Source organism: Vulpes lagopus, chromosome 3, assembly GCF_018345385.1.
Source record: "Vulpes lagopus strain Blue_001 chromosome 3, ASM1834538v1, whole genome shotgun sequence".
In the NCBI taxonomy this organism is placed as follows: Eukaryota; Metazoa; Chordata; class Mammalia; order Carnivora; family Canidae; genus Vulpes; species Vulpes lagopus.
The window spans coordinates 30,485,744-30,511,029 of record NC_054826.1 but is presented as its reverse complement, the minus strand read 5'-3'; the positions used below and the strand labels follow the sequence as shown (position 1 = coordinate 30,511,029).

The following is a 25,286-nucleotide window of genomic DNA, read 5'->3' as shown; positions in this document are numbered from 1 at the left end:
ATTCCTACTAACTTAGAGCCCAACCCATTAAATGAAAAAAGTTTAATGTGCAAAGAAACATACATATTAAAATCAGATTATCTTTTTTTTTTAAAAGATTTTATTTATTTATTCACGAGAGACATAGAGAGAAGCAGAGACATAGGCAGAGGGAGAAGCAGGCTCCATGCAGGAAGCCTGATGCGGGACTTTATCCCGGGACTCCAGGATCATGCTCTGGGCCAAAGGCAGGCACTAAACTGCTGAGCCACCCAGGGATCCCATCAGCTCATTATCAACAATATTGTCTCCTCAATTCTATGATACTATTAATTTTAGTGATAACAACTTTTTGAGAAAATGCTGTTAAATGTACATAAAAATTGCAAGATATACTCCAATTTTGGAAACACTGTAACTGTGAAAAAAATTGCATCTCAGAATTAAGGAAATGCAGTGATAAATACAATTATTGGGAGCCCCCTCTGGGTGAGGCACTCTGCTCAGAGCTATGCCATCTCTCAGTCCAGGTGATGAAGATATGGGGAAACCTGAACAGGTGGAAGACCTGAGTCAGCTTCCCGGGATGGCACATGCATGACGAGCAAGAGCACCAGTTACACACATGCTCAGGACTGGGAAAAAAAATTCAGAAACACCCAACAGTGGGAGAAGATGCCAAAATGAGATAGTAGTTAAAATAGCATCAGCAACAAAAGTGACCCGAAGGAAGCATCTTCACCTTTGTATCACATCAGAATGAAGCTGCTCAACGCACAGCCAAACCACTGTTCTCCCAAGCTGCCCCCAGAGCAGAGAGCACTGTGTGATCACACAGGCAGCTCCTGACTGAGTCCAGAGGCAGGCTCATACTCACTCTCAAGAAATCAGCAGGGTGCCTCAACTGCAAGTGCAGGTTGCATGATCCACAGACAATGCCCTGAATGAGCACTGCCTTCACCTGGTCTGAGACACTGTTGGAACCCACATTCCCATCCCAGGCTTCAGTTCATGGCAGCCACTATTGTCCAATGATCCACAGTGCTTTAAAACTAAATGTAGCATGTGTACACATCTGTGTGAGGTGACCTAGCTCATTTTAATGTCCACTGCAGTGTGTCCTAAGCACTGATTGAGATCTCTAATTACAAAGTTAAATCATGCATTTATTTGCCCTCCTTAGTTTAACTTAATTTGCCAGAGGTAGAGAAGGAAACTCTCTAGAAATGGTCAATCATGCGTTCACAGGCCTGCCTTCCATTCCCATAAAAAAAAAAAAAAAAAAAACAGGAAAGGGATAGCAATTTATTCTGTTTTTAAATACTAGTTCTGTAGAAGAAGAGTCAATATCTGCAACCCATTTGACTTCTTAAGACAGGGAAAAATCAGTAAATGCTCACTGAGAACAGTGTTAATCCAAATTCATTATGTCATATCCTCAGTTCAGGAAATGTTATTTTACAACGCACCGTTTTCCTAGAAACCATATCAGTGATTGACCGGGTCACTGTTCAGCAGACTGTGTGAAAATGAGTCAGTGTTCATCTGTCAGGCTGACCAAAATTAAAAAGATTGATACATCTAGTGTTGGCTACATATGCACTATGGGAGTCTATATGAAATTGGTAAATGGCTTCAGGAAAAAGCAACATGGTAATATAAAAATTCAAAAGTGCAAACTCTTTAGCAACTACATGTCTAATAAATAAATACCCTGGAGGAGTATTTATACATGTCTACAGAAAGGAAGGCCTGAGAATATTCACTGTCATAATACTAACACTAAAAACTATAAGCAACGTGATGGTCCACTAACTGGGGACTGGTCCAATGAACTATGGCACATCTATTCTCTGAAATGCTATGTAGCAATGAAAAAGGAGGTAAAACCGTGTGTATAAATAGGGAAAGCTCCCTGAGGCTCTGTTGAGGGAAAAAAAGCAAGGTAGATGAATACTACATTTAATAATTTTAAAAATTATGTTAAACACAAGACAAAACATACTTTTGTTTTATGTATTTCTCTACATACTAATATAGTGTGTAGATATATTCACAGGACCTAGACAAAATCAATCACATAGAGTGAATCCCTGAGAAAAAAAGACTGAAGGTAGACATGTGGTTTTCAACACTTGTGTTGCCTGCATTTTAATGAGTATGTACTGATGAGTTCTTGGGGGAATTAAATTTAAATACCTTTTTTTAAAAGTTATGCTTCTATTCACTGGCTTTCACTTTTCCTTTTCTCAAGTCTTGGCAAAATGCACTGTCTTGTCCATAAAGAGCTACAGTGTTTGAGGGCACACTTTTCTCAGCCTGGTCTTCTAACCCAACGACAAACATATGTCCTCTCTTGTACTACTCTACACGCCTGGCCACATGGGCTATGCAAGGGGAGGTACAATAACTGAGTTTATAATTTTGACAAATAAATATATAACTGGCCTGGTAAATAATTATTTTATCTAAATATTAAGTTAGAGAACTTGATTTTTATTTTTATCTTAATATTTTTCTATTTTCCCATTATATAATGATTCATGTATTAACATGAAATCTAAACCAGTTTAGATGTTTTAGATTTAGTGATCTCAATGGGGGTGATTTTGCACACACACGCATACCAACCCCACCCCCAGCATATTCTTCAATGTCTGGGGACATTTTCGGTTGTCATAACTTGGGGAATGGCTGCTACTGGCACTTGGTATGTAAAGATCAGGGCTGCTGCTAAACGTCCCATGATGCACAGGACAGCCCCCCATGACAAAAAGTGACCTGACCCAAAATGTCACTAGTGCCAAAGCTGAGAACCCCTAATCTAAATATACCACACGTAAATAACATATCCCTATTTATGTTCCACTTACTTGTTTGCTGCTTTGATTATATAATAGGCAGAGGGAGAGCCTTGGCTCTTCTTACCTGGACAATGAACTGGTAGAGCATAACCAGGCTAACTAGCATGGTGATGTTGGCCAGCAGAGAGAAGATGGACAGGGCTCGGAGGTTCCTGACAAAAACAAGCAGCACCAGGAAGGGCAGGAAGGAGAGCATGTAGAGTCTCGAGTCCATGGTGGGTGTCAGAATCACCGTCTCATTGTTATGGCAGTTGTTGGTGGTCCCATTGGCCGCTTCTATCACCTAAAAGGAAGAGAAGAAATGCAACAGGAAAGGCCTCTCAAATAACAAAGGCCAGTGGACCTCCCACCAAAAGCGTTTCCTAACTGAAGACTCAGTATGTGAACAAGGCCATATAGAAGTCTGTAGTAGGAACCACTTTCCAAGATCTTCATAATTGTCATCAGCAACCCAACTATCTCAGCTGGGTTTGATCATATCTTACCTTAAGACAGGAGAATGGACAAGATATCTTGAAGTTTCGTAATGCCCTAGGTCTTTAGATGAAATTAATAAAACACACTTTTCTATGTAAAATGTTAAAATCATAATTCTTTTGTTGACCAAAACAGGCTTAGAAGGAATCCTGAACTCAAAGTCCACTCATTTCTTGCCATTCTCTCTCTCTCTCTCTCTCTCTCTCTCTTTTTTAACTGGGGCCCTACCTGTTTAAAGTTGTCAGCCAAAAAGACAAAATAGACACAGCAGAATCCCAGCTGCGTGACAATCAGGAAGAAGTCCACAATGTGCCTGCAGATGGGGAAGGGAAGAGAGAGTACAATGATCAGAAGGATAAAAAGCAAGATTCCCAGACAGATAGGTGTTTGAACGGTACTTTTTCCCAGGTCATCACAGACCCTTCCTAGCAGGTGACAAGAATTAGTGTGCCTTGATGAAAGGAGAAACTGTACTGGGTGCCACCAGTCTGGAGCTTTGGAGGAAGGTGAAGAAGGTCATATCTGTGTGGTGACTGAGGTTCCCTTCCTATGTCAAGAATGCTGCATGGGGTCAGGCAATCCTGAGATCAGAATGGCCAGAACGAAGCACACACACCAGGACCACAGACCAGCCCCTTGGCCTCCCCTTCCCCATGGCCTGCCTATGCCATCTCATACTGTATGTTCTAAAGCTACAGGGAGCCCTCAGCATAAAGCCAAGGAAGTGGACTTCTTCATAGTCTCTGGATATGAGAATCAACCTGGATCTGAGAATCAACCTACTCTCACATAAGTACACAGGAATAGATGTACCAGAATAGACTGCTGGTGGAAGCAGTTACAACAACCACTGGTGACAACCTAAAGGGTCATCAAAAGGAAAATGAAATGACAGACCATTCTTAAATGGAGCAGTATACAGCAGGGAAGAATATGTTAAACCTACATGTACTGATAGAGATATATCTAGGATCTCTAATAGAAAAAAACAAATTTCCAAACAGTATGCACAGTATGGTCAATTTATATTAAAAAAGGTTAAGAACATGTGTACATTTGTATACACACAGAATATTCCAGAAGTATACCCACGCAACTATGACCAGTATGTACTTTTAATTTTCACTTTATAAATGCCTATCTTGCTAAAAAAAGAATTATTTTTTACCATAAACACACAATAACCTCATTAAAGATAGAAAGTAAGGGAATAAGGGAGGAGGGATAGAGAGAGAGAAGAGGGATTGGGGAGAAAGAGAAAGAGAAAAACTGGAAAAGACAGGAGAGGAGAAAGGATGGAAAGGAGGGAAGAAGGGAAGAAAGGATCAATCAACAACCAATCAGCCTGCTAATCAATGTTGGCCACTTGGCACTATGGCTTCTCCCAGTCACAGAAAATGATCCTGCTGAAAAAAATCACAAAATAAACCTGCATCACAGGAGGAAGCTGACTTTGTGTGGAACTATAAAAAAACTCCGATGACTACGAGAAGGAGTTTTTCCTGAGAACAGAGTTTTAATGTAGTTCAATTTAAAAAGAATAGAGAGGAGCCTGGGTGGCTCAGTTGGTTAGTATCCAACTCTTGATTTCAGCTTGGGCCATGATCTCAGGGTCATGAGATAGACAGAGCCCCTGGTCGGGCTCTGTGATCAGTGGGGAGCCTGCCTGGGATCCTTTCTCTCTCTCTCTTTCTCCCTCTGCCCCACCCCCACCCCATGTGCACCAGTTCACTCTCTCTCAAATAAATAAATCTTTAAAAAATAAAAAAAAAAGAATAGAAAAGGATTCGGTCTCTGATATCAATTCTTTATCTTTAAACATATCATGTCCTCAAACAGGAAACAAAAATTAGAGTATTTCCCTGTAGGTATTTGAAAAGTTACCATAAGGACAAATTTCCAAACACCCTCACCTCTTTCTTTCCCCATTAAACCATTTGTTCTAGCTCAGCTCACCCCTTCCTTGAGGCCTTCCTTCTCCTGCCCAGTGCCCTGCCCTTAAAGCACCTATCATGTGGACTTCTCATCTGGCACAGGCAACAGTCCTTAAATCTCCTCCCTGTCTGAGCTCCTAAGATGCACTTCGATGCTCTCTACTGGGATAGACTATTCCTGATCTCTTGTCCTCTTGATCTCGAGCTTCCCACACACCCTTTTCCTTACAGAGACTATAAGTCCCTAGAGGGTCAGGACCACATAATTTACCCCAGGGGCATCCCCCTTCCCAATACCTACAATTGTTCTGTACCATGTATAAGAAAGTGCTTAAATATCTTTACTAAATAAATGAGTGAAATAAAAAATAATCACTGGTCATGGACTGCCAAAGCATGAGGAAACCAAGGACCAGAAAGAAAGGGGTCACACAGCCAAAATGACTGCTGGCAGAGCTGAGGTAGAAGCCAAATCCACAGACTCAGTGCTCTTTCCACTGCTCACACTATATGCCACATTTCCCCACTCTGTCTGAAGGCCTCCACTCTGGGAGTTCACAGCAGCAACAACAGAAGAAACTGGTTACAAAAAAAAAAAAAAAGGAAAAGAAAGAAAGAAAGAAACTGGTTACCTTCCCCAGTGTGCGTGGTTCCGGAGCCAGGAGCTGGGGCTGGATTCCAGTCCATACATCACTGTGTCCCCATAGTCCACAAAGGGCTTGTTCAGTCTAAGATGGGAGAGAAAGAGGAAGGGAAGAGTGCATGAATTCAACAAAAAGTGACAGAACAAACGTAGTTCACCGATACCTATTCTCTACTTGTCACCCTGGTGAAACCACTGAGTCCTGTATCTAATGCTTTCAAGGATCAGAAATGTTAAGTCGACAGGCCAGTTACTTTCTTATAAGCAACAACCATTTAGTAGAATCATTTCAGTGGGGGTAAATACTACAAAGCACACAAAAGTAGAATGTGGTCTTTGGCCACTGCACATAAGGAAATACGACAGATGGCAACAAACTAAAAAAGAACAAAACTAACCAGGGAAACGGAGTACTGCAATAATTAGCAGTCACCTTCAGTTAGCACAAAGAATTTAGAGTGGTCTGCTTAAGTCTTCTCTTTCACTGCTGGTAACAGAACCCAAAGGGACAATTTGGCAGCTCAGAGGGCTCTCACCTGCGGCAGAAGTGGTGAGCACATCTCACCAGGATACTCATGCAGTGCACAGCTACGATGCCTATAACCAGCAGGCTGAGGGGACCCATCTGGAGACAGGTGTTGCAGACAAGAGAGAGAGAGAAGTAGATTGAATTAGGAGTGAGCCCAACAGAGATTGGATTTGCAAATGATCAAAACTCTACTAAGGCACCTTCCAGGGACAGAACTTCTGGCACAGCATTACAGAGAAAAATGTGATCCCAGTAGAGATTAGTTCGGTGAGAAGGCACCATCTGAACCTTAGCATGCCTTCAAAAGAGTTAACCTCATGAAGAAGAATGACACAAGGCTATTCCAAGACAGTTATAAATCAGCAGAACAGAAGGCTCCTGTGGTCTGGGAAGAAGAGAGAGGTCAAGAGGTGGAGGGAAGGGGAAAGTTCTCATCAGGGTAATACCAGTTCAGGATAAATAGCCCTCAGGTAAGAGCAATCCATATCTATGAGCTATCTCCAACTCAAAGAGAAACCAAATGGCTTTAGATTATAGTCTATAGGGGATGAATCATAAAAGAGAAAGTAAAATTCTCAGAGTTGGCCTCCTATGGGTGAGGCATGGAAGGACTATGTAGAAAACGAACAGGCTTCTGTTACGAATTCATTAGTTAATATTGATAGAAACTCCTTGAAACATTTTAAATATATCCTCCTCACCATAGAGTAAGCTCCACGAAGGCAAGAATCTTTCTCTTTTTTATTCACTGTTAATATTCAGAGCCTAGAACAACATCCAGCACACAGAAGGCCCTCAATAAATATGTTTAAGTGCATGAACACCTGAATTTTACTTTCTCGGCTGAATTAAAAAGCTTTCCATTTTTAAATGTTGTAAATGAAGTAAATTCACACACACACACACACACACACACACACACACACACCATCTCCTAAAATTTGTCATGATACTTCTCTTCACCAATGCAGACCCTTACCAAGATGCCTGCATTTTTGACTGCCAGAGGCAGCCCCAGGAGTCCTGTGCCAAGGTTGCCTTTTAACAGGTGAATCAAAGTCTGGAACCATCTGAAGTGGGAAGAAAGTAGACAAGAGCATGTTAACAATAATGGCAGCTAACATTTATTAATCACGTAGCACTGTGCTAGGTGCTTTCATATGTTACCTCACTCAACTTCCACAACAGCCCCCAGGAGATATGTATTAACTTTATTTCATGGAGGAGGAAGATACTTGCTCAAGGTCACACACCTAGGAAAGAGTTCAGCCAGGATTCAAATCCAGGCAGACTGACCCTTGAGTCCTCTCCTGGCCTCTGTGCTATAAGCTCCACTCCCTGTGGCACTCTGTCCTCTCCTAGTAGCTCTGGCCTGGGTTTCACCAGAGCTGTCCACTGTAAAGACCCAGATCCAAAACTGCAACAGAGGATGACAAGCAGGAAGGACAGACACTGATAGGAGAGAAAGATGAGCGAAATAAAAAAGCCCAGAACTCTAACAGAAAATTTTATGCAAAGTAAACAGAGTAAAAGGAATATGGTCTCACAATTGGTCAGTCACCAGGATACTTTGGGTTAAAAAAAGGTCAAATGCCAGAGTCCTAGGATTAGAGAAGCCCTCTTCAAATGTCTGTCACCTAATTTATCCTGTTGCTTTGAGGATAGATTTTCCCCTCACCTGTTATACAGACTATCCACTTCAAGCTGTAATTATAAAGCCTCTTGTGCATCCTCATTCATTTTTTCACTCAGCAAATACTATGTTATGTGTAAAACACTGTGTTAATACAGTGGTAGAAATAATTATGAATCAGATATGGACTTTGGTTTCTAGAAATTAATGACTCAATGAAAATAAAGCAGATACATTAATGCCACCCAGGTAGAAAGATGCCTTATTAAGTGCCTGGGAAGAGTGCTCAGGCAGGGGAAAGCAAAGTGGGGGTTTGCAGAGGGGAGACCTGAGCCAAACCCACCAGGACAGGCAGAGCTTGCAGGTATGCCCAGGGGGAAGAAAGGCCTGTGTACACAAGCCCAGAGAGAGAGACCCGGGGCGCCAACAGAGAGGAGTATGTCAGTTTGGTGGCCATGTGGGTGGGGATGAAGGTGAGCATCCTGTAGACAATGAGAACCCCTCAAAGGACAGACCACAGAGAAGTGCCCTCATCTGCCGCATTTTCTATCCTCTTACCTCCAGGATACAAAACAGGTCAAATATAGCATCATTCTGCCTCCAGCCACAGACTCACTCAAGATTTGGCCCCTGGCACTGTCTGGAAATTCTCCTGCATAAATACCCTAAATCCCTCCTAAATGATGCTTCCATGTATTTCTCCGAATCTGCAATTCAGTAGAAACTGAAAGCAAATACTATGTGTTAACTTGTAAGGACCACAATAACTGGGACCTATCTATACTCTCTGTAATGAAATTTAACCTCTGGTGACCTTTCTCCTTCTACCTCCAGGAAGAAAACCTCTTGACCCTTCTGCTGTCCTGAAGCTTTTCTTTCCTTTCCTTTTTTTTTTTTTTTAAGATTTATTTATTCATGAGAGACAGACAGATAGAGAGAAGCAGATACATAGTTCAGAGGGAAAGCAGGCTCCTCACAGGGAGCCCGACATGGGACTTGATCCCCACACTCCAGGATCATGCCCTGAGCTGCCGAAGGCAGATGCTCAACTGCTGAACCACCCAGTAGTCCCTGTCCCGAAGCTTTTCAGTAAAGATCCAGAAAATATCTTTGAATCTAGATGAGAAGAGGCTGAGTGCTCTCCTGCACTACCCTAAGGAGGAAACGGCCTAAGGACCACAAGGATACAGAGGTGACTCCTTCATTATCAATGGCCAGTGACCAAGAGATTACAGGCAGGATGACAGGCCAATCAAATGTCTATCTTAGCAAATGTTTAATCCACTCAAGGCAAAGGTAAGCATTGTAGCAAACCCACCTGCCCACCAAAGGCTTCCCCAAAATGCCTCTGGGCTGGGTTTTGTAGATCAGGTCCCTTTTAGCCCTTGCTTTACTAGTAACTCCATAGGACAATTCCCTTCCCTTGTCTGGACCTTTGTCTCAGCTGTAGAGGGAGGGGACTGGATAGGACAGCATACTTTCCAACGTGACTTCAGGATTCTAGGCAACTGGCCAACATTATTCTTTCTAATCAATGGCTCTAAGCTTGGATCACCCAGAACCATAGAGTATCAAAGACTCAACTCCATGGACTGCAGAGTCTTAGGAGGGGTATAGGAAGGGAATCCTGCAAATCTCTGTAGCTCTGTTTATGTTCTCAATCAGTAGTTCTTACACTTTCTGGTCTTGAGAGCCCTTTATACACTTAAAAATTATTGAGGATACTAAATAGTTTTTGTTTATATGGATTATGTCTGGTGATATATATTACAAATTCAAATTGAGAAATTAAAAACATTTTATTAATTAAAACAATAAAATTACATGTAAAATAACAGATTTTGAAAATTGTTATTTTTGGGGATCCCTGGGTGGCTCAGCAGTTTGGCGCCTGCCTTTGGCCCAGGGCACGATCCTGGAGTCCTGGGATCGAGTCCCACATCGGGCTCCTGGCATGGAGCCTGCTTCTCCCTCCTCCTATGTCTCTGCCTCTCTCTCTCTCTCTCTCTCTCTCTCTGTCTATCATAAATAAATAAATAAATCTTTAAAAAAATTGTTATTTTTTGAAGGTTTTATCCATTTCTTTGAGAGAGCGAGCGAGAAAGAACACTCAAGAAAGCACAAATGGGGGTGGGGGGTAATCAGAAGGAGAGGGAGAAATAGGCACCCCGCTGAGCAGGGAGCCAGATAGCGGGCTTGATCCCAGGACCCTAGGATCACAACCCAAGCCAACTGAGCCATCCAGGTGCTCCTTAAATTGTTATTATTTTTTAAAATAATGGATTTTTAATGAAAAGTAATTCTATATTCCAAAATAAAAACTGGCATTAATTTACTTTTTATGCAAACCTCTTTAATGTCTTGATAGATGGATTATCTACTTTGCATTCAATCTGTTGTGATATGTTGTTCTGGTTGAAGTACATAAAGGAAATCTGTCCTCATACAGACATGCAGTTGGAATGTGTTTAAATAGTCTCTCTAGATAATTGTGGTAATTTTCCTTCGATACTATACCGAATTTGACATGTGGTTGTTTCTTAGAAGTTGTAATGTGGAATCTGAACTTTTCAATATCCTATAACATTAAAATCTACCAGTAATCTTGCTCTTCAAATGGATCTTTTACTCATGCACACTTTTCTAATATCACACTGGCCATTTGGAAGATACTTATTCCCTGAGTTATGCAGATCTTTGAAATGCTGGCACATTTCATTATACAATGTCTGAAAAAAATCATATTTATTAATATCACTAACTTTATCAGAAGTCTTTAAGTAGAGGGAAGCTGTCAAGCTCACAGTGTTGGATACTAGTTTTTTTCTAGTTTTGCTTGAAAGCTCAAATTTTACTATGGGCAACAAATACTATCAATTGTTTTTCTTGAGGTGATGGTCTCATTCCTCTCATTTTCAAGAAATTAAGTACTTGGTACTGCCAAATACTCAGGTCTGAATTACCGACAATTTGTTAGTTCTTCCTAGCAAAAAGAGTATTCTATGAAAAATAAAAGCATTTGGGCTCACAATTTCAATAATCACTCAAGGTCTTGTCCTTAAGACAAGCATCATATACTTAGGTATGCAGTAGAACTATTTCATGTGTACGTCCCATTTTGTCATGCAGGTTATTTTAAAACCTGTACTGAAAGGTTAAGTAATAAAATGAATAATTTGCTTCATCAAGGACCTACTTAAGTGAAACTGACTTATTCTTTGTACATGTGCGGCAGCAAAAAATACGATGATTAGCATACGTTGGTGGCACTGCCTTTATTTATGCTAATGTACCAGCAATTTTACCCACCATGCTGCTGAACCATCAGTGTAAACGTCAACACCATGAAAAGACAAATAACATCTTAGTATTGTTATGAAAATAGTTTTAATTTCACAGACTTCCTGAAATGGTCCCAGGAACCCCTAAGGGTCTGAAAATCACATTTTGCAAACGGCTGCCCTAGATAACCTAGAGAAAGCCACTTTCAGTGAACTGGTTTCTTAGCCTGACAGCCTGGGAAAAAGTACCAAAGCTCAATCAACAGCTGGTACAATGTGACTCAACAGGGCAACAAGAAGACAAACTTGCTCAACAGAATAAAACAAGCTGTTGTCAAAGCAGTCAATAGCTTGACAATATCAAATGTTAGGAAATAACTTCACTAAAACAGCATTATGGAAATGTCTAGGGTTTCAATTTGCACACCCAACTAGGGATTTTTACTGACCCTTAACCATTAGAAGAGCCAGTTACATGCATGTATGTACTTTATTCCTTGCATTTTGTTCCTTATACTTTGTTCAGCGTTCTTTGGTCCTTGGTAAACTAGATAACAGGGTAGGGCAAGGCACAGCAGACAAGGAATACAGCTCAAAAACTTGTCTCTAACACTCTGATATATTAGAGATTCATGTGAGCTAACAAAGTCACCTGAATCAGTTTACACCTTAATCACATCTGCATATTTTCTATACATAAATGCTTATGTGGATCCAGGCTCCAGTAAAGTACTAAACCAATTCTCCAGGTCCAACGAAGTATTTTCTCTAGGTCACTTGTGGTAATTGACATCATTTACAGATGGGCTTTCCTGGTCCCATATATCACAATATCAGAGCAGGACGGGCCCTCACAACAAAGTACACCCTGGAAAATATCCCAATACAAGCCCAATGAAGGTATCTCCCAATTTTCTCAATTTCTAACAAGCAAGGAGAAATCATTTTGGGTTGACTACTAGTTATAACCCAATGTGGAAAAAAGAGATAATCAGAATAGCTAGCAGGAACACATTACTTTTAATATACACAAAACTTGTGTGAAGTTGCTAGTGGTTGGTTTTGAACTTCAGAAAAGTCCCTTTAAAAATGAAAATCTAGACCCCATATTACAAGGATTGCACAGACAAGCTGATGCCTGAGAACAAGTAGGAGCAAAAACTGGAAGGGAAACTATACAGAGAGAGGCTCGGAAGAAGTATTTCACAATGAGTATGACTTCTGAAAGGAAAGCTATCACGTGCCATTGGCTGCATCTGGAGTTCCTTCTGCCTGGGGGGAAGTCAACTGGGTAGATAGGTTAAGGAAAACAGGGGAGAAATGGTCCTCACTGCTGCCAGGTGTTCTCTGTGCAATCTTTCCCCTCAGCCAAGCAAATGGAGAAATCTACAAAAGCATGCCACATGAGAAATAAGCTAAAGAGACCGAATCTTGAGGAGAAGTCAGCTAGTGGTAATGTGGACAGACCATACCCTCTGGTTCTATCCTAGTTCTATGCCCTGCCCCAGGAGAGATGCAGCCAGGGGGAGCTTTACCAGGAATGACCTCCAAGAGAATCTTCAGTAGTCAGCTTGGACAGTCACACAGGACAGCGTAAATCTAGCACAGGAAGGATCCCTCAATAAGTCACACCCAACCCACAAGGAAACATAGAAAGGATAATAGCTAAGCTTAGGGAATAAATAGAAGGGCCAAAAAAAAGATGGAATGCTGGGATCTAGAGAAAATATAGAAGTCTGCTGATATTCAGGACTGAGTCAGAAAACGCAGTAGGGTAGAAAACTCTCCTCTGAATCTTCTAATTCAAGTGAGTGAGCACAGTTTTCACAGAGGACTCCTCAATTTTCTCTTACATTTGGGGAAACTAAGGCCCGGAGAGGGCCAAACCACCCAGATGAGTCCTGGGATTCAGTTTCCAGAGATAAGACTTAACCTTGCCCAGGAGTTGTAAGGCAGAATCCCTCCACTCAGCCTCTTGAATTTTATTTTATTTTTACTTTTTGAGAAGAAGGGGGGAGAGAGAGTGGGGAGGGAGAGGTAAAGAGAGAATCTTAAGCACACCCAGTAAGGAGCCCAACATAAGGCTTGATCTCACAGCCAGAGATCATGACCTGAAGCTGAAATCAAGAGCCAGATGCTTTACAGATTGAGCCCCCAGGTGCCCCTTAACCTCTTGAATTTTTTAAGTGCAAGAGAAATTATTCCTTCCTCCCTCTTACCACTTCTTCTGCCAAATGAACTGGCTATTAACTGATGGGGACAGAAGTCTAAGCGAGACTCGGCAAATGAAACTTCCAATTGAGCCTAGAGGTATTTGAGGTTCTAGCACAGATGACCCATGGTTCTGAGTTAAGAGAATGTTATCTCTAGGAGTTTCTCTTATGTTCAGCACCAGCCTTCCTGGGACCAACACAGCTGAAAGGAGCAAAGAATATAAAACAAACAGGAGGGAGAGCAGACAGCAAGGAGCTCAAATCTCAGAGCTGTTATTCACTCAGTCTTCCTTCCATCTGTAAAATGGGGAATTGATAAAACAGGGGAGCAAAAATACCTCTAAGGGAGACTATGTTACTAATACAGAGCTTAAGTACATGAATCCCACCCAGGAGAGAAGAAGAAATAGCTACTTACGTTGTGCTGTTGCTTTCCCCAAACCGCTGGTAGGAGCCGGGGGAAGAGAAGTTGTTTAGGCCTTCAGATGGGCTCTCCTCAGGGCTCACGTCTGTGGAGCTGTAGTCATGGTAGTCCTCATTCCGAAGTCTCTGCGTAGACATGGTAGCTGGGGGGATAGGGTCAGTGCTAAGACCCCCAGTGGCTGGGGCCTTTAGTTCCAAGCCTGTAGTGGGCTCTGGGGCAGAAGCAGCCATTGTCACAGCAGCTCAGGGACAGCTGCACTATGAATTATGTACAGTGACAGTGCCTGATACCAAGGGAAATGGGAAAAGTGCAAAGTACACATGGGCGGGCTGGGCTCACTTGGCTTCTGTCTCCCAACCTTCTCAGTGCCCCACTCATAAATTTCTAAATTTGTCACGGCACACCTGGACAGAGCAAAGGTGAGGCACTGCGTGGGACGATTGGGGGAAGATGCAGACAGGTGCGTCCGGGAAGCCTTTCCTGCTCCTTAAGTTGGGAGTAACCATTCTCTCCTTTGAGCTAATTTCTTTGAACCTTGAACAACAGTTATATTGTATCTATGTCCATCTTCCCCAGAAGTAAGGTCTCAGAGGATAGGAACTTGAATAGTCCTCACCGAATCTTATATTTCTTCTGCATCCATTAGAAAAAAAGACCTTGTTGCACTCAAGAAATCCCCTCCAAATCATCCAATTCTGTGCAGGTTCCCCCACCAGGTTCCAGAGCCACAGATGAATTCCTCTCTCTCTCTCCACCATGACCTCTGCCTCCATCCTGTACTGTCTGGAGGTCACCAGGGACTCTCAGCCCCTGACCCCAGGAGTCTTATCTTGCAATAAGTCAGAATTGTAAGCAGCTCAGAGGAAGAGCAGGAGCATGAGAGGACTCACCACTGGCCCTCATTTCAATACCTCCCCTCTACAACCCTCTTTTTTATTTTTACGGATTTGCCAATTCCATAAAGATAATGAAAGAAGAAACCTTTTCTGTTGTGTGCTGGGGAAGGATGGTCAGGGTATTTTCTCTAGGGTGGACTTTTTCAATAATGTTACTACAGAAAAGAGAAGAACAACAACTTCTCAGCCACACAATAAGCATACATTTTGGGAATTCTGTAAGCCCCCAGAACCCTAGACACTATTGCTAAAAGAGTCCTCAGAGGTCACTCCAAACTGATCATTTTACAGATGAAGAATCAACCCCCAAAACGATGAAGGAACCTGCTCTGCTACAGACAGGTAGCAGCAAAGCAGTAAATATATATCCTGCTGCCCTGCCAGACCTGGAAACCTCTACTGAAGGTACCACCGCTTGCAATGAAGGAATATTATAATGGAAGAGAGTCCACATCCTGCCCTCCAAGAACTGGCAACCACGTGAGGGAAGAAAAGTACATGTACCTTAAAAATTACAAATAAAAATCCTCCTGGCACTTGTCAGACTGGCATACCTGCCTGCCTATAAGCAGGCTCTCCCTCAGCATGCAGCTGAAGCCCGCAGTGAGTCTGATGCACTGTCTCAGATACCTGGTGAGAGACAGGATCTACATCGCTCATCACAACACATCATCCTGCCCAACCCCCCACTAGCTGCCAGAGGATCGCTCTGTGGGACTTTTCCCACAGGTCAAGTCCCAGAGGACTCTTTGGAAACTGGCCCTACTCTGCCCCTAAATGTGATCCAAGGGATCTCATTTTCCCTCACTGACTGTAATGAAGAGAGGACCTACATAATCCCACAGGGAAAGTGCCTCCAGAAAGCTAGTAAAGTCCCAGAGAGGATCCTGCCCAGATTCACCACCATAGGGACTTTGTTAAATATCAAAGAGGACATCATTTACTCACATGCTAGAGGGATTCAAAGCAGTCATCTAGCTCTGCGCGGTAATTAAACTCATAAGAGGGCTGGGGGAAAAATCTATAAATTATCTTACTATGAGCAGTTGAAAGCTGCTATCCACACAGAGCTAAAAGGTCAGTGTCTACGTATGTCAGAAGGCCTGGGTTCTGAGACTGCTTCTACCACCAGTTTCCTTAGTAACTTGGAACAATTCTCTTTATCCAAAAGGTGCAGAAAGGGGTAAGGGACAATGACTGAAAGACCTCTCAACATCTCTCTAGCTCAAATATTCCAGGATCAACTAATGTAATTATCTATGCAAACAACAACTAATTTCTAGTCTTTTCCAACATACCAAAGTGTCTGAGGAATAGAGTCTTCCAGGTGTATCGTGCATATTTCTGAGGGAGAAGGGACAGGATACAGGGACCAGCAAACTCCTCTATCCCTCCTCAACAACCAAGAAATCACTCAATCGCTTACCTGACCCAGATGCTCAATTTATTTCAAATACTGTAGAGAGACTTCTTTATGTTGTATATGAAAACTGAAGCTACCCCTCCAGCAGAATATTACTAAGAAACTGCTCAAATAGAAGCTAAAATCTATAGCTCTAATGTCTGAGAAACAACCGCAGGATGTGGCAGATGTGGCTTGGCAACTGCATGCATGTTGAAAAGAAAAAAAAAACAACACTACTTATAGGCTTTAGCTGATGATAAGCTGAACAGAAGTCAATGATTTAATAATAGATGCCAAATAAGCTAATTCTAGGTTGCATGAGGATGAGAGAACCACAGGTAGATGACAGCACCATTTGTTTTTGCCATGCCCTGTATTCTGTTCCAGGCAATATACTGTTAAGGGAATAATAAACAGTGGTATAGCCAGGGCTCAGCACCAGCCTGAGAAGGGATGACTAGAAGCACTAAGAAGGCTCAACCTGGAGAAAACTGGCAACTTGGCAGGTGTACAAACTGCTTTTAAAAGCTGTCCTAGGGGTGCCTGGGTTCAGGTTCGATGTCTGCCTTCGGCTCAGGTCAGGATTCTGGGGTCCTGGGATTGAGTCCCACATCAGGCTCCCCGCAGGGAACCTTCTTCCTCTGCCTATGTTTCTGCCTCTCTGTGTCTCTCATAAAAAAATAAAATCTTAAAATAAATAAATATCCTATGGATATTCCCCTTGTCCTGGGGAATGGCGAAGATGAGTCAGAAATAGGATCAGTGTGGGGGGGGGGGCGGGAGGGAAGTAGAGGGAGGCAGGTGTTTGGCTAGACATAAGGAAGGACCTTTAACAAAAGGAGCTGTCCAATGGAACAGACTGCTCTGGGAGGGAACGTGTTCTCAATCCCTGGGAAAGTCCAAGCAGAGGTCCTTCTCAGAGCTGTGAAGTAGGAATCTAAGTACTATAGTGGGTGCAGTCCCTCCTGGAGCTCCTGCTATGGCTCTGTGACCAAGTCTCTCTCCTCTTGTTCCCTAGCTGCCCCCATTGAGTGCTGGCCTCCAAGGCCACCCTGCCCCTGGGCTCCCTTTGATAAAACCTGGTTTCCAAATCTCTTGTGCAATTGTGGTTCCTCCCCTGTGGGAGATTTTAATAGCACCTGCTAACTGTTAACATGGGGGATATGATATGTGAAAATTCAGGACAAGCTTGTCCTTCAGGTTCTTGGAGACAAAGAAGAGAGTTTATACATTATGTGTGGCCCATCAACACAAACTCAAAATTTTCGTTAAATATTTAGACCCAAAAGGGTTAACTACTACCCTTTTGGAAGGTTAACTACTACCCTTTTGGAAGAAATGTCTACATGTTTGGTGGGAAATATTTTTTTCTTCAAGTATGGATTCAACCACAATTGCACTAAAATATCAGCTATTTATATAACCTTAACAAATTTTTTTCTTACGTAAGTTATTTTTTGGTTATCAATATTCTCGTTATTTTAAGGTTTTTCCCACTTATTTCCTATCTACTCTTCTTTTGATCTGTAGAGTACACATAATAATGATTAGTTGCAATATAATGGTCCATTGTTTGGATGGACCATTATATCAATTATTATACTATATATATAATAATTATATTATATACATGTACATGCCGTTATATTATAATGATATAATAATCTGCTTCTCTAGCTCCCAATAGCTGGATATGAGGATTATGCTTTTTTAAAAATCTCTTATATCCCAGCTAAAAAGAATTTATACAAATAGTTTTTAATTTTTGAGACATATCTTTGGTGAATAAGCTCATTTTTATGGTTCCTGATATACAAATGGTTGAACTAACCTACAGTGTCATTAGCAATATATGGAGGTAACTGTCTCTTCATAACTGTGCCAATGTTGGCTTTTATCATTTTAATTTTTGTTCTTTTAAACAGACAGGTGGCTCTTTGTACTTGTTTTATTTTACGTTTCTTTAATTTCCAGCAAAATAAAAACAGCATCTTTAATCTACTATCAGCTTCATATTTACTTTTGAAAATACGTATGTTCTCAAAATAACCATCTAAGAGTTTACTGATCTGTTTCTATTCCAAATTCAGTACAATTATCAAGGCCAATTCCAACAAGAGAAGGAGAATCCATTTATATATCCATCGATATATATATCTTTTGGGGTATATGAGAAGGTCAGGGGAGGAAAAAGGAATGAAGGGAGAGAGAGGCAGTACTAAAGTCTTATTTTGTTTTCTCACCAAAAACTAAACAATACTTTTAAGGGTAACTTGTAAACACATAAAAAATATTATGCCCTAAAAACTAGGAGAATTAGTAAATTCAGCAGAGTTGTAAGACACATCAGTATACAAAAAAAAAAAAAAGTTGAATAATCTGAAAATTAAATTGAGAAAACAGTTCCATTTGCAATAGCATCAAAAAGAATACATTACACAAACCAAGCATGTGTAATGTACATGAAAACACAAAATATTGTTGAAAGAAATTAAAGGCCTAAAAAATTGAAAAAACATTCCAAAGTTCATGGATTAGAAGATTCAGTGTTTTTAAGATGGCAAAATTCCCCCAAACTGATCTACACATTCAGTGGAATGTCTATCAAAACCCCAGTTGCCTTTTTTGTAGAAATTGACAAGCTGATTGTAAAATTCCTGTGGAAATTCAGAGGCTCAGATTGGCCAAAACAATTTTGGAAAAGAACAAAGTTGGAGGACTTCCCAATTTCAAAACTTAGTACAAAGCTACAGTAATCAAGATAATATGGTACTGGCTTAAGGAAAGACATATAGATTAATGAAATAGAACTGAGAGTCCAGAAATAAATCCTCACATCTATGGTCAACTGAATTTTCAAAAGGGTGCCAAGATAATTCAATGAGGAAAGAATCATATTTTCAATAAATTGTGCGGGACTACCAGATACTCACATTCAAAGAGTGAAGCTGAACTCTACCTCACACCATAGGCAAAAATTAACTCAATATGGATCAAAGACCTAAACACAGGAGTTAAACTATAAAATCCTTAGAAGAAAACATAAGCATAAATTTTCATGACCTCATACTAGGTAATGGTTTCTTACATATGACAGAAAAAGCACAAGCAAAAAAAGAGAAAACAGGTAAATTAGACATTATTCAAATTAAAAATGTCAGGACGCCCAGGTGGCTCAGTGGCTGAGCATCTGCCTTTGGCCCAGGGTGTGATCCCGGAGTCCCAGGACTGAGTCCCACACTGGGCTCCTTGCATGGAGCCTGCTTCTCCCTCTGCCTATGTCTCTCTCTCTCTCTCTCTCTCTCTCTCTCCCTCTCTCTCTCTCTCTCATGAATAAATAAATAAAATCTTTTAAAAAAAATTAAAAATGTCCTCAAAGGACACCATCAAGAAAGTGAAACACAGCCCACACAATGAGAGAACATTTCTTCAAATCGTTTATCTGATAAGACTTATATCCAGAAAATATAAAGAACTATTACAACTCAATAATAAAAAGAAAACCCAGTTAAGAAATAGGGAAAGGGAGACAGAACATGAAGACTCATAACTCTGGGAAACGAACTAGGGGTGGTGGAAGGGGAGGAGGGCTAGGGGTGGGGGTGACTGGTTGGCGGGCGCTGAGGGGGGCACTTGACGGGATGAGCACTGGGTGTTATTCTGTATGTTGGCAAATTGAACACCAATAAAAAATAAATTTACTATTAAAAAAAAAAGAAATAGGGAAAGCATTTGAACAGCTATTTTGCCAAAGATGTAAAAATGGCCAATAATCACATGGAAAGATACTCAATATCATTAGCCATTAGGTATACGCAAATCAAAAACCACTTCATACTCACCAAGATGGCTAAAATCTAAGACAGATAATTAATAAATATTGATGAAGCTATGGAGAAATTAGAACCCTCTAACACAGTTGGTAGGAATGTAAAATGGTGCAGCCACTTTGGGCAACAGTCTTGCAGTATCTCAAAATACAGTTACCAAATAACCCAGCAATTCTACTCTGAGGTATATCCTGAAATGAAAATGTATATCCACAGGAAAACTTGTACACAGATGTTCACAACAACATTATTAATAGCCAAAATGTGGAAATAAACCTGATGAATAGATAAATGATATGTGGTATATCGATACAATATTATTTAGCAATAAAAAGCAATTAAATACTGATACATGTGACAATGCGGGGTGAACACTGAAAACATTATTCTAATTGAAAAAAAGTCAGTCCCAGAGCACCATATAGTATACAATTTTGTTCATATGAAAGAGTAGAACAAAAAACAGATTAGAAATTGCCAAGGGTTTGGGGTAGGGAGTTAAGAGGAATTAGCAAGTGACACCGAAGGAACAGTTTCTTTTAGGGTGATGAAAATGTTCTAAAATTGACTGTGGTGATAGTTGCACACGTCTGTGAATATACTAAAAGCCAATGAATTGTATACTTTAAATAGTTGAACTGTGTGTCATGCCATGTGAATTATATCTCAATAAAACCGCTTTAAAAAAACAAACAGATTTCTCAGCCCAATCTGATTCAACCTGAGCACTTTATTTTTAACCAGCTTCCTAAATGATCTTGATTACAGGTGGATTTATATAAAGCACTAGAAAAAAAAATACATGATCTTATGATAGGTACACCCCAGGCCTCATCTCCTACTAGAGTTCATGGATTGGTGATATTTGCAGACTATAAGTGCCACCCATTATTCTGAAACAATTATATTGGGTTAGACTTTGGAACCCAGAGAAATAGTGAATTCTCTAAATGCATTTTCTCTTTTCTGTTGCTGAAATTCCAAAGTCATGAACAAGGACACAGACTGTGTAGCTATATGTGGTCTACAAGGAGGGAAATGAGCATTTCTAACTTCCACATGATTTTTTTCTGTTAAGATTTTATTTATTTATTCATGAGAGACACAGAGAGAGAGAGGCAGAGACACAAGCAAAGGGAGAAGCAGGCTCCATGCAGGGAGCCCAATGAGGCACTCGATCCCAGGACTCCAGGATCACACCCTGAGCCGAACGAACGCAGACACTCAACCACTGAGCTACTCAGGTGTACCCTACATGATTTGTTTGTAAAGGGCATCAGATGAAACTCCATTTAAACTACCACAGAAAAACATTCCATAATTTGACTCCCGCCTAAAAGAATCTGGTGAGAGGGCAGCCGCAAAGCAGTTGCTGACCTCAGCAGGCTCTGCATAGCAGGAGCTAATGAGACAAATACACTTACTTTTTATCCATAATCATAAAAACCACTAAATGTTAGGACCAGGCAAGACTTCCAGAAGATAAAGCCGCAGCCTCTCATTCAAAGGTGAGAAAACCAAGGCCCCAGCTGGTTAAGACATGGGATTAGAATACAACATACCAGATTCTCAGTCCATGTTTCTATCATACCATAAATTATCCTCCCTGCAGTCTGCGTGGAACAAAACTGGAGCAGGATTAGATGTGCAGGGGGGAACTGTGCATAACAGAGAGTACATGAGTTCACCACAGAGAAATTCAGAGCAGGAAGTCAGAAAGTTGACAATGCAAACTTGCAGTTCTGCATTTCTCTATCACTCTGGGGAGTTGCACCAGGTCCCTACCTTGAAAATGGTGGCTATGTGCCTTAAGCATCGCAGTACCTCGGACACACAGATTCCCAGCTTCACGGAATAGGGAAGCACAGAGGAGTATTTCCTACTAGAGAGGGTCATTGAGACCTGGCCCTGGGTGTCAAGGCTTCCAAGAGAAATGTCTAGGGGATAAAAGGGACAGCACCAAATGCAACATCATGTGGTTTTTATTTTGTCACATTTACAATGTCCCATCCACGAGACCCCATACCTACAAAACAGAGCTAGCTTTGTGTACCTAGACCCAGTAAGGTTTGGCTTAAGGAGGGAGGCTCAGGACTCCACCAAGGCCTGGGTTGAGGTAAAAAGACTCAGTGTGAGTTTCCTCTACGGGACAAAGAGAAAAGCTAGCCCAGGTGTTAGTGGTCGGTCAGCCACACACATCTAGAAGGGACCATCAGAGATGCCAGCCAAAGTATAAACCAAAGTCCATTTACTCAGCCCATTTCTAGGATCTTGCTTTCAGGTCAGAGTGTAAAGAAGAAATGTATCATTAACAGTGCAATGACTCTTTAGCATCTGACCTTGGAAGAGACAGCAAGCATTTAAAGAATTGAGACACTCCCTGGGGAGGCGAGGAGGAATTAAAAAACAAGCACACAAATGAGTACTTGACACAAGAGAAGGTAGTCTGGGACAAGGGGGAGAATAAAGCATTCACAAAAAGTGGACATCTCATCTATTCCACCCACCGTACTTCACAGTCTACATGCTAACAAGTCCAGTCCTAGAATTCCACAGAACTCCTTGAGCTGGAAGAAAATTTCAAACTTATGTAGTCAAGCTTATGTAGTCCAAAGCTCTACTCAACAAATAATATAATCATCTATAACATTCCCAAAAGTAACTGCCCAGTGACCATGATCTCCAGTGACAAGGACATCCACGGTCTGTGCTGCAACATGAAAGAGCTCTTGTTCTTTGAGAGTTCTCATGGTCACCCAAAAACCACTTCCCTCCGGGCACTTGCATCCATTGGTCCTGGTTGTAGTCTCTGAAATACTGCAGAAGAAATGGAATCTGCCTTTAAAAGAGACAAAGATAGCTCTGAGCACCTCAAGCTGCCAAAGAGATGAGGCTGAATGAACAACTACATGGTCTAAAGGGAAAATAAGGATCTAACAGCAGGACACTATAAATGGCACATTCAGAAAACAAAGGATGAGAGACTTAATACTGTCATCATAACAGCCTCTTCTTCATACAGCCTCCACCTCGAGGTCTCAGACCAGAGCAAAAGACCAAGTCTTTTGTGTCCCCTTTACTTCTTGACTACAAAAAAACCGTCTCTAACGAAAACATACTCTAAATGCACAAGTTAATTCCTGCGGACTACGCTCTGGACTGGAGTCACAGAGGGCCTTGAGCATGCTTCAAGGAATTAGAGGCCGTCAAAATCATTTTCAGCCGTCCCCGTTTAGCTTGGACTCCCACAGGGATAGGAAGACAGAGGAGGATTCCGCAGCAACCTAGCAGTAAGTGAAGTGGGGAGACTGCTTCTGGACGACTGGACTAACCCTTGTTGCAAGGCGACAGCAGGGCACACAGGGGGAAAACCCACTCAGATTAGAAGACAAACAGAGCGAGCTGCACACAAGGTCAGCGTGGAAGAGGTCCTTGGCGATTCAACTCCGTGGTTCCGCAGGCTGGGAAACCTGAACCCACTCCAGGATGGGAATCACCTAAGGTTGCAAAGCCAAGTGTCAGAGCCAGAACAAAAAATCTCCTCATTCCCCAATCTCGGTTCTTTCCATTACGCCACGCCGCTATCTCATGTCAGCAAGCTTCGGACGACTGCATCCAAATAACAGCATTCCCCCAAACGAGACCAGCTACAGAATGAATGAATGAATGAATGAATGAATGAATGAATGAATGAATGAATAAAGCAAGCCGGCCAGCCAGCCAGCCAGCCAGCCCAGGGCTTTGCATTCTTCAAGTCAATGCCAGGGCTCTCCACAAAACCCAGCCGGGAGCCACCCAGCCTCCCAGGAGCAGACTCCAATTCTTATTTCCTATTTCGGTGTGATTTACACAGAACTGCAGGACAGTTAGAAGCAAAACGATGAGGCTGCAGAAAAAAAAAAAAAAATCGTGCACACTGGAACGGGGAACCACACCCAGGCCAGGCCAACCGGGGGATGGAGATCGCGGAGCTGAAAATGGGAGCGCAGAAGAGACGAGGACGGGAAAGGGCGTCCAGGTCTCGGCAGGAGGCGGGGTGCTGAGCAGGCGCGGGCTGGGTGGCAGGGCGCCCCCGGGCAGCCCCACCGCCCGCCGGCCTCGAGGTGCCCCGGCGGGGCAAGTCCCCGGCAGGCTCCCGCGCGTCGTCCCGGCGACCTCTCCCAGCGGGCGCCCCGGTGTCCCACCTGTCAAACGGCCACGGGAGCTCCCGGGGCGCCGTGCCTCCAGCGCCTCACCAGGAGGGGCGCCGGCACCGGGCCGCGGCTGCCGCGGGACGCCGAGCCGACTGGGACCGCGCCCGCACCCGCGCCCGCGCCCGCGCCCGCGCCCAGGCCGGGCGCCCCGAGCCCCCAGCGCCGCGGCGCCCCCAGAGGAAGGCGAGCCGGGTCCCGCAGGAGCAGCCCCGCCGCCAGCCCCGGCCCGCCGGCGCGCGCACTCACCGCTCGGGGCGCTCCGGCGCGGGCTCCGCGGCGGCTCCGGCTCCCGCTTCGGCGCAGCCCCCGTCCTCGCCTCAGCGCGGAGCCCCAGCCATCCCCCTCTGGCTGCCGGGGCCCGCCGCTTCCGGGCCCCGTCACGTGACGCGGGCGCCCCAGCCGGAGACCCGAGTCACGTGTCCCCGCGCGGGGCAGCTCCCGGGGCGGCACGAAGCTCCGGAGCCCGGCGCCGCAGCACCACCTGGCGACCGGTTGCCGCCACTGCAGGCAGGGCCGAGCTGGGGGCCCGGGGGCGCGGGGACCACTGGGCGGGGCGTCGATCCGGGAGCCCGGCCGCCAGTCCCTGGAGCTCCGCCCCCTGGGGCCTGGGCTCCCGCTGCACGCGCTGTGTTTTCCTTAACACGTGTCCGGGAGCACATGCTGCTTGTATCATTTTAAAAAATGATCTTTAAAAAAAAAAAAGATCACCTAGTCAGATTTTTTTCGAAACTTACACAAATTCATTTGTGGTTGCTCCTGGAAATGGGAGAGTGTGATGTAAGGCAGGCAACATTATCTTTTCAATATATTTAAAAATGTGGGGATCCCTGGGTGGCTCAGCAGTTTAGCACCTGCCTTTGGCCCAGGGTGTGAACCTGGGGTCACCGGATCGAGTCCTGCATGGAGCCTGCTTCTCCCTCTCCCTGTGTCTCTGCCTCTCTCTCTCTTTCTCTCTGGGTCTCTCATGAATAAGCAAATAAAATAT

At 43.0% G+C, this 25,286-nt stretch overlaps 1 protein-coding gene across 2 annotated transcripts in view; it reads right to left on the bottom strand.

The window, feature by feature from the left end:
* Positions 1–24,675, bottom strand: part of SLC36A1 (solute carrier family 36 member 1) — a 45,688-nt gene extending 21,013 nt beyond the window's left edge. Inside the window, exons 1-7 of one of the 2 annotated variants that reach the window (XM_041749772.1) lie at positions 24,548–24,675; positions 13,972–14,119; positions 7,406–7,496; positions 6,434–6,522; positions 5,887–5,982; positions 3,549–3,633; positions 2,908–3,126 (exon numbers count right to left, since the gene is read on the bottom strand). In XM_041749772.1, coding sequence (XP_041605706.1) covers positions 2,908–3,126; positions 3,549–3,633; positions 5,887–5,982; positions 6,434–6,522; positions 7,406–7,496; positions 13,972–14,114 — 723 coding nt within the window. In that variant the 5' untranslated portion in view covers positions 14,115–14,119; positions 24,548–24,675. Of the gene's footprint in view, positions 1–2,907; positions 3,127–3,548; positions 3,634–5,886; positions 5,983–6,433; positions 6,523–7,405; positions 7,497–13,971; positions 14,189–24,547 lie in introns of both variants that reach the window. The other variant, XM_041749770.1, reaches the window with a different exon arrangement.
* Between the last annotated feature and the right edge of the window lie 611 nt (positions 24,676–25,286).